The 12,734-nt window shown below is 30.9% G+C and overlaps 1 protein-coding gene across 1 annotated transcript; it reads left to right on the plus strand.

Moving 5' to 3' along the window:
- The first annotated feature begins 1,150 nt into the window (after positions 1–1,150).
- On the plus strand, positions 1,151–12,734 carry LOC134727368 (multiple epidermal growth factor-like domains protein 10). The gene is made up of 8 exons (XM_063591744.1): positions 1,151–1,320; positions 7,695–7,780; positions 8,668–8,832; positions 9,472–9,600; positions 10,482–10,610; positions 10,989–11,127; positions 11,370–11,383; positions 11,774–12,734. Exons 1-8 carry the CDS (start codon positions 1,214–1,216, stop codon positions 12,571–12,573), a joined length of 1,569 nt encoding a protein of 522 aa, XP_063447814.1. The 5' UTR covers positions 1,151–1,213; the 3' UTR covers positions 12,574–12,734.

Genomic DNA, 12,734 nt, shown 5'->3' on the forward strand with positions numbered 1-12,734 from the left:
TGCTATCATAACACATCTCCTTAATTCTGTATTAAAGTGTTCAGGTGTTCAATTTTAAGAACCTTCTTCAATTGATATGCACTAAAAAAACACTAAATTGTAAACGATAAATATTTATAATAAACAACCTTGATATAACAATATTAAACAGAACTTTCAATATTTTGAATAATCAAATAGTGCCTAAGTCGCAAAATCACTACTAACCTAATATTGAAATAAGCCCCGCCTACCTACTAATTTATATTGACTATACACGGTCTCTACGAGGTCGCTTTTAACCAATCATATTCCTAGAAATGTATAGGAGGTAAGATAAATTGAAATATGTGGTAATCCTAAGTTAAGGTAGAGATAAGCAATTCAGTGTTAGTTTAAACTCTTAGATGTTCGGGACATATAAACGTTGGAAATATGCCGCACAACCCTGTAGTTTGACCTTTGAAAAACAAGTAGTGCATACGAACTTTCCATTCAAGGATAAGATTTTTTTCAAACTTTATAGTTAATTTAAAGGGGCGCAATTCCCCTGGGCAAGAAAATACATTGTCAATATTTATATAAATGCAACCCTGTCATTTATTGATACATTTCATATATTTGTTAGATTGATAAAGCTAATAGAATACGTTCACCGATCAAAAACTCGTCAATTATTATGAGAATTTGCCAAATAATTTGTGCAATATAGCATCATAGTTTTCTAACCACTCGCTGAATATATAAAACGGCAGTGACTATACCAATAAACGCACGAATGATGTTCACTAAAACCAAAGTGTTTGAAGCAAAAGATATCGAACTCGAAAGTTGTCTATAAGTATACCTGTGAAAGGTTAACCAATTAAGGAGTCCATGACTGTAATATACCCTATAAATTGGTCTGTAGTCAATGGGAAATCGTTGATACTTTTAATGCATAATATATTGCTTTCAAAATGTTTTCTGTGTATTTGAAGATTACATTTGTATAAAATTGGGTAAATATTTCATTCACAAGAAAAAAACAATTCAATACTACTAAAAGTGGTTATATTAATGAACTGTTCAAAAGAAATCTATTGACATTATTTTGGAACTTGAGGATTTTGAAAAACCTTTGTTTATAAAAACGGAAATGTGTACTTTAACTTAGATCGATACGCAGACATCTATTATGTCTATGTATTAATTTCATTTTATTTTATGCTGAGACAAATACTGTGAAAGCATAATGGTTAAAGATATTTGTTCATTTTTATTGTTGCTGTTCATATTTGGTAACGATTTGACCATTGGACTTAGTGCAGAAGACAATTATACTTGTCCTAGGTATAAAAGGTCAGTAGATACACTATATACGTGAAAGTAAGGAATTAACCGCAAGTAGAAAGTCTGCTTACATATTCTTAAAATTTACACAGATTAAGTACTATGCCAAACGTTATTTAGCTTACCAATTATTATCAGTAACATACATGTACACTTCGCTCAGTTGTAGGGAAAACGGTACTATTTATTCTGCCATAGGCGACAATACTAACATTTTTCTTAATTTACTAGTTTTTATAATAAAACATGAATAAAACAATTATGTGCGGTGTTAGTACTTTAATTATCAACGGCGCTTGTTTATGTTATCCATGCCCACCGTCATTTTACACCAAATTTATGAAATTTTGGAATCCTTTTCAAATTATCCTCTTGAAAATATTTCAATAGGTTTTAAAATTTATATTGTAAATTTACACACTGCAGTTATTCATAGATAAATAAAAAAAATATATTGTACCCTAACATGTAATCACAGCGCTCCTAAGTTGACTTACTTCACCTGTTTTATGTACACAAAAGGCCAACCTAATGCTGGAAAAATGTAATACTAACGTTTTCCCTAAACTGTAACACAAAGCTATATAGAATTCTTGATACCATCAATGCAATACTGGGTTATTGTCGAAACCTTGACTATAATAAATACTTGTATGTCCCCTTTACTTAAAGAAACATTAATCATTTTATGTCCCCACCCCTACATGCTGATTTACATCTTTCTTTACTTCTTTCAGATAATGCTTAATAAACAACCTTTATCCAACTATATCCTATTTTATTTGAAAATAATATTAAACATTTCCAATTAAACAGATCAAAATGACAGTTCTATTCAATTTGTATACATTGTATTCAAAATTTACAACATAGCACAAATTCAAGATTTGTCATACTAATCTCCATTCCATGATTTAGTATATGCCATAATGTGGTCAAAATGTCAGAGCTGGTTATGAAATCCATTATTCTGTCTTGATGTGATAAAACAAGGATATTAGACACTTAAACCAATAAATTTGCAAAATACTCAGCTGTAAATTTGTCTTTGTTGCCTGTATTAATCCATGAAAAACCTGAATTATGTCCCTTGGGAGTATTAAATCCCAACAAAAGTACTTTAAAACAGTACACAAGGACAAATTGTATATGCCTGATATAATAAACGATAGAAAATACAAAATGAAGCACTGCTGAAATATTTGCTGCATGAATTGCCAACAATGTGAGCAATTCTTTAAACAGGAGAGTATAAGTTCTATCTAAATTTAGCCTCAAGTGGGCCTCTGTTGTTTTAGATGTACAAATCTTTCAGTGAAAATGCTTCTTGTATGACCAAATACTGCTTTACTATATATAAACAGTACAAACTTAACCAGACAATATCCAATTTTAATAGATTGTGTCAAGGGAAATACCCAATTGATACATTTAGGGAATTACACATCACAAAGAGCAAATATTTCACTTAAAAAAAATTGTTGCGACTTGAATTCTGGATTTTTCAATTGAATTAATCGTTGCGAAAGGTGAAAACAAATACAAAAGAACAATAGTTTGGTGCAGTTTATACAATATAGTTAATTTTGAAACCCTAGAATCAAGTTTTATATCAGTACCCATCAATTTGACTTATTATGATGACTCAGCACTTTTCCCAACACAGTACTGTTCTCAGATCAAAATTTCTATTATTTGTGATAAAAATCAAATGTTCTTACCAGATGCTTCAAAATAGTATAATATGACTGAAGTCTGATTGATTCTGATTTCCCTTGGTATCTTGAGTATAGGGAAAACGGTACTATTTATTCTGACATAGGGGACTATACTATAATTATTTTTTAATTTACAAGTTTATATAATAAAAACCTGGATAAAACAATTATGTGTTGTGTTAGTACTTTATTACTCTATTTAAAAAATTGAAGTCAAATAGTATCATGACCAATTTCCAACGGAGCTTGTTATGTTATCCATGCCCACCGTCATTTTACAACAAATTTATGAAATTTTGGAAGCCTTTTCAAATAATCCTCTAGAAAATATTTCAATCGGTTTTAAAATTTATATTGTAAATTAACACACTGCTGTTATGAATAAATAAATAAAAAAATATATTGTACACTTACATCCAATCAAAACGCTCCTAAGTTGTCTTCCTTCACCTGTCTTGGGTACACAAAAGGCCAACCTAATGCTGGGAAAATGTAATACTACCATTTCCCTGTATGACGTTTACATATTTATAAATTGTAAAGCTATACGGATTTCATAAACAGGGTTGTTGCCCTTACTAAAACACTGCTCCAAACGACAAAGAACAACATAATATATAAATAGACACTGCAATAATTTTGCCGTCATCTGACTCTATATTGTTCCCTTTTAGTTGCACGTTATTCTTTAAGTTTCTCTTTTTAATCGATTACAAAATTTGAACACCGATAAACTACTGTCGTCTAAATTATTTTGTATCTTGAGTGTTTACATCATGTTTTCGAAATTTAAAAAAAATCAAAGATCGCCTTGAACTTACAATTAATATGGATTTAAATCCATGGCGAAGCAACACAATGCATAGTAACAGTTCCACTTTATGTATGTCACTAGAAAGAGCATGCAACGATTTATATAGGTCTATTATTTGCTTTCTTGGGAGGGAAACAAGTAAGGAGTTACTGACTCTAATAGGCAAATGCCATACAACATGTACATACAAACATAATGTAGTTTGATTAAAAATGAATTTATTAATTTAAGTTCACAAAACATTTATAACCAAATTTTGAAATAACAACTCATATGAATGAATGTTTGTAATTTTATTAAAACAATTAAAACTTGATTTGCTTTCAAACATAAAACAACAATGTACTACATATAAGCGATTTAGTGCCATGTTATACGGACTTAAAGTAGTTTAAACCAATCATTTTAAAACGGATATTATACTTTTTAATAAAAAAAATTATACCTAGACGCGGAAATTAGTAATTCATTGTATCCAATACAGAGAAGAAGTGTGGTCAATTCGTTATGGTTGAACATCGTTGTTCATTCAGTTTGTTACTTTTACTGATTGCCAGCGATTTGACAACTGGGCTAGGTGTTACAGATAACGATACATGCTCTAAATTTATAAGGTCAGTACTTACATCAGTAAATGCTCCTCATATCAATAATAACATTTATTCGTTATTGCATATATATTGACCAATTCTAGACTGCTTTTTATTGATTATTTATGGATTTAGTTTACGCTTTATTTTTTCGAACGAAGCATCTACAGTTGCCTTTAAATTTGCATTCACCGTTTTACGTTCATGATATATAAAAGCATATGTGCTGACGGAATTAAAAAGAGGAACACTAAATCCGCTCGCCTGCATACAATTTATCAATTCATATCTTGGAGTAACCTAATTGTTTATCTTTGCCGTTTCACGACCATGAAACTGTTTTTATGTGCACAGTATAGTTTATTTCGCTTTGTGTACAGTAGATACATGTTATATATTGTGCCCCATTCCTTTTTCCTTCTTTTTTGTTACAAAGGGTAGGTAGTTAGGGCGTATCATATGTTGATCGTGCTCATCACATACAAATTCTAATCACAACCCTGATTAATGAATACGTGTGTGTTTGTGACTTTGAAATGTGTCTTCATCTAAATATATGTGCGTATGGGCGTTGCATCGGAGTCTTATCTCGTGTTGTTTAGTTCAGTATGAGGCTTTTGTTGACTTGTCTGATAAACTCATCAATTATACCAGGATTGTAATTTTGTATTGCACCAGATACACGTGTCATCTATATAATCATTAACATTCAAAGCATTGAAGACCATTAATTCCTAAACGTTGATGCTTGTGTTTTATTTTCTATTTGTATTTGCATCCTATGATTTTTTTTATGAATTAAAGCATAGATTTCATTTTTCATGGAGTTTTTGCTTTAGTCTCAGTACTGAATTGTCATATTGCTCATCAACGGTTTCGGTACTTATACATCCTCGGATTTCAAATGTTTGGCTTTGAGTGTTCCTGGTGAAGGTAAATCCAGAAAAGCGCCACGAACGCATTGAAATAATTAAACGGTGTGTTTTCAATTTTTTACCGATAACAATCTATTTCGCCAATACATAACCATTATATAAATATTTAATTAGTTCTTTTCAAGTAAGTTGAAGTGAATATAATTTAATTATTTTCTCCTGCATACCTTTAATTTAGGGAAATGAGGCATATTCAAAGAGGAGTTTCCAAATTGGTGTAAAATATTTCATTTATTTATTCAAATTGTTACCAGTGTTTTTTTCTATTGATATGATATGCCGTCGATAAATGCTAGTGACTCTGTAAGTCTTTGAATGTGACAAAAGGATGAAAGTCTTTATGAATGGACCAAATGAAATAAAGGCCATAGTAGTATACCGCTGTTCGAAATTCATAAATCGATTGAGAAAAACACATGTTATGTTGTTTAAGGGCATACGATACAGTTTTGATCCTGTATTTACAAGTTCATGAAAATTTGCATATAGGCTATTTTTTACCTGATTAAGTCAGATATGTAATAAAAAATATACCTTCATGTGCTACTTTTTGAGTAAAATGCGGTCGAAATTTTGTATATTTGCTCAAAATTCCGATTTGTGGCCGTAATTCCTTTTTCGAAAGAATGACATAACTTTTTGTTATAAAAGATAAACACAAATTGTTTTTTGTTAAAATTTAGGTAATTTCTGTATTTTATAATCATCTTAAAAATATATGCACTTTTTTATTCAGAAATAACTCATATTTATCAAATGTTCAGGAATTGAGGAAAAAACGTCATTTTTTACTGCATGTTTATCAAAATTTAAAAAAATCCTCTATTTACAGTTTAAAAAAATTTGGGTCACATAATCTCCCTGTAGAATGAAACAATTTGACGTTTTGAAAAATAGGGGTCCATGAATTCGTATTCAAATTAAATCAGTTTGAATGATAAAATGCAGTCGAAAAATGCATCTTTTTCCCGATATGTCACAGTTTGACGTCGCGAAAATAACAAATTACGTTAGCAACGTCATTACCTTCCCTGTAACTGTATCGTATGCCATTAGCATTAATAAAGCACTTTTGTTACAGATAAGGGTGAGGGTTGTTAACATTAAAACTTTTAAACCTACTGAAATTGTTTTGCAACAGTCAAAAGTCTGGAATCTGATGTTCAGAATTTGTCATTAGTTTAGATCGTTGTTTTTTTTCCGTTTGAATGATTTTACACTAGATATGAGCCCTTTCTAGTTTGCTCTTCGTTGTGAGCCAAGGCTCTGTGTTGAAGGCTGTATTTTGACAATTAATGGTTTGATTTAATAAAGTGTGGCTTCAACGGAGAAAAGTCTTATTAGCACTCATACAACATCTGCTTATATCTACCTTTGTCTGATATTGAAATATTCGGTAATGTATGAACTAAATCTAATTGTGTCCTAAAAGTACACATTAAGTTATCTTTTCGTTACCAAAAGCTACGGGTTTAAATTTCAAATAAAAAAAAAATCCAAACAAAAATCCTTGACCGCAAACAATCAAATTAAATAAAATAGAAATAGTCTCTAGCAAACCCAGGAATGCAAGAATAAAGATGCAACTAGCTATATAGAGAAAAATTTAAAAATAAGTGTCATATGTTTTAGTAATTCAGAAGACATGGTGTAATGCATATTATTAAATGACTAAAACTTATCTGTTTTCTCATTTACAAAATGCATAGGAAATCCTCATGATCAAACGTTTTGTACGCAACCAAGAGTTTAAAATAAGAGTTGGAACAGTCTCCGTGTACCTAAATTTAAATATTTAAGAGCAGTCAATGGCGTATGGTCAGGACGTCAAGTAAAGTCCCGTTTTTTTGATTTTTCTTCTTGTTTTTCATGTATTTTTCTCTTTCCTTTTTTTGTGTAATTGTTTTGAGTTTACTTTATTAAAAAGATAAACTTAGCAACTGCAATATGATATATTTAATATAAAAAATAGGGTGCGGTATAAAAATTTTGTTTAGCACATATTAAAAAATTGGATAAAGATAAAAAAAAAGTCGTTCAATAAAAGTAATTGTTAACTTTTGATTTCAGTTGATACAATGATTTATCAACGCCAGAGATATGACATTCACACTCGGTTGTTGTCCTCGGTGAATACATCATATGTCTGGTGTTGATAAATCATTGTATCAGCCTCATAAAAGTCAATAATTGTATATACATATACGTTTATATTATTTGAGACTGTGCTTGTTCATTTATTATTTTCAAAACTGAAATATTTACTTAATTGGATTTCAAATTGTAAAGAAAACAAAAATAAGTTTCTTAATTGTGTTCTTTTTAGCCGAAAGAAGCCAGATGGACAGTACTATAAACATATTGAAACAACATGTTGTCCTGATTTTATGGAAGTTGACAATCGGTGTTTAGGTAATTACTGGCCATTATTTAAATCAAATAAGTTAGGGCTTACTTCGGAAACGTATTAGGACCACACATTTTTTTTTAGATATTTTTTCTGGTGCGTTATTACATTTGAAGAAAGAACCTTTTATATAAAGTTCAATTTACAGAATGTTTTATTTGTTGTCTACGTTACCGTCATATCAGTCTTGTAAGCGTGTATCTACCTAAGCTATTTATGTGGTATGTGTTTATTCATTCATGATATTTGTTAGGGAATCTGATCGAGGTTTAAAAGAAAAATAGAAATGAGAAGATGTGATATAATAGCAAATGAGACAACCCTCCACAAAAGACCAAAATGACACAGAAATTAACAAATATAAATCACAGAACGGTCTTCAACAATTAGCAAAACCCATACAGCTTAGTCAGCTATTAAAAGCCACGAAATAGCAATGTAAAACATTATAAACGAACAAACTAACGGCCTCATTTATGTACAAAAAATAAACGAAAAACAAATATGTAACATATCAACAAACGATAACCACTAAATTAGAGGTTCCTGACGTCGGACAGTCACATACATACATATGGCAGGAAAAACGCGTTATATACATTATAAACAGTGTAAAAGTTTATTAAAATCTCATCTGTGATGCTCGCTTCCAAATTCTAAATAAAATAAAATTCAGTAACAGTTCAAATAAACATACAAAACATGTCAGATATAATAACCAGGACATGAATATGTTATCACTGTGATTTCTGTCTTTATGTCACGAAATATTGAGAAAAAATGTTGAACACAAAACGATTACTTCATAATTACAGCCATTTTGTTTTTTAAATATTTGATCCAGTTTGGAACAATGTCGATTCTATTTTCAATTCAATATATTCGTTTTCAGTGTGTCCTGCAGGCTACTATGGTCTGAATTGTAGTCATCCATGCATTGACAATACATATGGGCAACTATGTAAATTGACGTGTGATTGTACAGGTTTCAAATTATGTGACCCTAAGGCTGGTTGTAAATGTAAAGCAGGTTATACGGGAGAGAAATGTGATAAGGGTAAGACAGTTATTATATTATTAAGAGGTCTCCCCTAAGAAAGAAGAGACAAATGAATAATAATTTGAATTTTGAATATATGTTCTGAACCGGTAACTTAGAATAAACCTTAGTAAAATACAGATTCGACCTTCACTTGTGAAATCCATTCAAATTGTCTTCCTGTTTTCAGGGAATGCCTGTGTGGGGACGGGTTTAGTGGAAAAGATTCATGTAGCAGAAAGTAATATTGTTTTAATAGATTTCATCTAAAAGAGGATCCAATCTCATATAAAACAAATTTGTCAATTTGTAGTGAACATGAAACTAAAACTACTTCTATTTATTTCATGATCATGGATAATATACGAATAATGGAGCCTTATTTGACAATACATAAGTCAATTTGGAAACTGATCTTCGTAGAGATAAAATGAATGCATAATACATGAGGATAAAATTAAAAATCTTATAAGATATACAACGTACTGTTACATTGATAAACATTGCATTTAAATTGTTTGAAATTTGTCACTATGCATAGAGAATGTCCCCCAAAAATTATAGTAAATGACTAAATATATTACAAGAAATTATATCTGTTAAACGTAAGAATACTAAATTTTGATACGACGTCATTGTCATTTTAATCATTTCTAGAATGCAGTGCAGGATTCTACGGGCCTAGTTGTATATACAACTGTAAATGTTCTGAAACGTCCGTATGCAACACAAAGACTGGTGAGTGCACTTGTGATAGAGGATGGATAGGAAAACATTGTGACAACAGTAAGTTACTAATATTCCATGTTTATAAAACAAACTTATTATTAAATGTATTCGCATTAGCAGAAAACAGGAAGCAGTAAAATAAGGCACCGATAGCATAGCGAGGTTCAAATTAAAAAAAATATTTAGAGGGAAAGAAGTTCATACATAACTTCTGCGGAATCGCGATAACTCCTGAATTTATCTTAAATTTGTCGACAGTTAAGGTTTAAATTATTTTAATATTATGTTTTCCTTACATATATTGACAGAATAAGCGCAATTGTTACATCCATTTCTGGTAATATCTTTTGAGTGTTTCTATTTTCAGATATTAACATATTCCTTAATCAAATTAAAAAAAAAATGAAATGTACGTGTTGATTGATAGCGTCACAAAAATAAACCAAATATAGCAATTGTTTCAAAAGGTAGTGCAAATTCACAATATAGTATGGATAAGGTCCAAACTAATCAAACCTGGACAATGAATATCCTCTATTCAAATGTTTGAAGAAGGCACTAAAAGATCAATGGTGACACTTCTATTCAAAATGGATTTAATAGATGCTTTTGATATGATGTGATGATTTCGATCGGTTCTTAGTGTGAATTTGAATGCAATGTTATATACGGGTATATCAAAAAGACTATTATAGTTCAAATAGAAAGAAAAAAATCTTTTTAGAAAAAGCTAAAGTATATTTTCGTATAGAATGTAGCAATACATTCACTTAATTGTGTATTCCAAAGAAGACTCCTCGACTAAATATCCCTTGTGAGATGCAAAATGTAAACACGTATGAAAAATATATACCAAAGCTTAAAAAAGAGGTTTGATTTTATTGCACTTTGCATTAAGGTTTCGAGCTTAATAATAATGAACCCCTATTTGTTCATAGAATGTGACTCTGGCTACTATGGTATTGAGTGTGCTAACCGATGCAGTTGTTCAGCAAATCATCAATGTCATCACATGACAGGAAATTGTCATTGTGAAATAGGGAAACAAGGACCGCACTGCAATGAAAGTGAGCATTGTTAATCATTATTACAAAGTACATTGTCAATTGACCATTAGTCACTGGGTCTAATTGTCACGGAACTGATTGGTGCCTGGAACTTAAGTTTAATTTTATATATCCGATTTGTTGAATTGTTATTGGCAAACGTGCTTAATGATTTCTCTTTTAGTTTTTTTCACAGATATTCAAATAAAAACAAACGCCCTTTATTCGTCAATACTTAATGAGTAGAAATGTATATTCATTAAAAACCTAATCAGAATAAAATAAGAGTAGGGAAGAATGCTACTCTTCGTTAGTGTACACATTTAATAAAAGTAACATCAAACTTTGAAAACTGTAGACATGATGTAACAATAAGTAATGTATTTGGTCCTGTTTTAGCATGTGATGCTGGTAAATATGGAATGGACTGCTTACAGATATGTAGTTGTCAGGATTGCAATCCAGAAGACGGCGTCTGTCAACAAATTGACAAAGATGGTATATTGTTAAATCAAAAAACTGAAAAAAGCACCTTACGGTAGACATTGCAACAGCAACATAAAACATAGAAAAAAAATTGCGGTCATTATCCCAAACGGAAAACCAGAAACGGGTTTATAAATATTTAAACAGGAAATAAGTGTATTAGGTATTAGTAAACAACCAGGGTTAGCATTGCAATATATTTTTTAAGTGTATACTAAATTAAAAAAAAGTATTCAATTTCAAGGTTAATTAAAAAAAAAAGTCCATAAAACCTAATTACATCGAATATACGAGTATATCAACCATCGGTATAAATATAAAGGTACTGTAAAATTCCAGACTGGGTACAGGCAATTTCCGAAAAACATGATGATGATGTTAACCTAGTTTTATTGGTAGGACAATTGTTTTAGTTGTGTGAGAATATAACACGCAGATGATTTAATCTATAACACAATTCAAATACGTCATTGACTGATCAACAACATTTGCATTGGTTATTGTCATTCTTACCGGATTTTCTTTACTCGATTAATGGACTTTGGTCTTGAGTGTCACTGTTAACACTTACTTCAGAATTCAATATTTTTTTTTCTTTCTTGTTAACTGTTTTTTAAAATGTTCAGAAACGTATTTTTGATAATATGGTTTGTTCATACACACATGTATTATTTTAGGCATATCATTAGGGATTATAGTTGGTACAGTGGTTGGAATTTTGGTTTTGGTAGTAAGCCTTATTATTATCGTGTTAAAATGCCGAACAAATAGTAGGGACAAGCTACAACTACAACAGAAGAAGAGGGGCGATTGTAGCAGTAACTTCTATGAAGACATTGATGACTACGCTGAAATACCTGATTCAAAGCTACATCCGAATTATCCTTACAGCTATGCCGATTCCAATGATGTTAAACCGCCCATAAAGGAGAGAATACCGACGACAAAGAGAAAAACTAATCAGTACTTGTCACTTACTGAAGCACAGAGATTAAGTAAGCTCTCAGCTACAAGTGGAGAAATAAAGAGTCATGGCGGTAGTACGGACTATTTGAATCCGTACACAGGATTACTCAAAGATGCCAAATGTGCTAGCTACCAAGATATCAACAAAGAAAAACAAGAACGGAAATCAAGCAGCGAGAGTATTCAATCTGAATCTGGATATGTGAAAATTGCATCAGGATCAACAGAGACAAAGGATAATAGTTCAAGACAATGTAATGACTACACGGATCCACCACCTTCTACCAGATACAGCAATGGTAGTGAACTTGACAGACTTACCACGGAATCCAGAATCGAAAAGGGAATCAGCATCCAGTCTGGTTACTATTTGAAAATGAATTCGACTCTGAACAGAGAAGCTATAACTGAAGCAGACAAGCGTCCATTGAACATAGATGACAAAGGCAGTCAGAAGAATGAATTTCTTCCAAAAATTACAGTAAGCAGTCAAAGTGGTTCTACAGAGACTCTAAACATAAAAAACCAATAACTGAACACAATTGCAATGAAATTGATTACAATGCATTGTCAGACAATCAAAGAGTTTTGCGGCCGTTTACTGTAAATTTCTTGTAAAATAAATGTATCATAGTAATGTAAAAAATAAAAATACTCTTGAATTTTAAGAAATTGTAAATAAAAATGAAATCT

The sequence above is a fragment of the Mytilus trossulus genome, chromosome 8, assembly GCF_036588685.1.
Source record: "Mytilus trossulus isolate FHL-02 chromosome 8, PNRI_Mtr1.1.1.hap1, whole genome shotgun sequence".
Lineage (NCBI taxonomy): Eukaryota > Metazoa > Mollusca > Bivalvia > Mytilida > Mytilidae > Mytilus > Mytilus trossulus.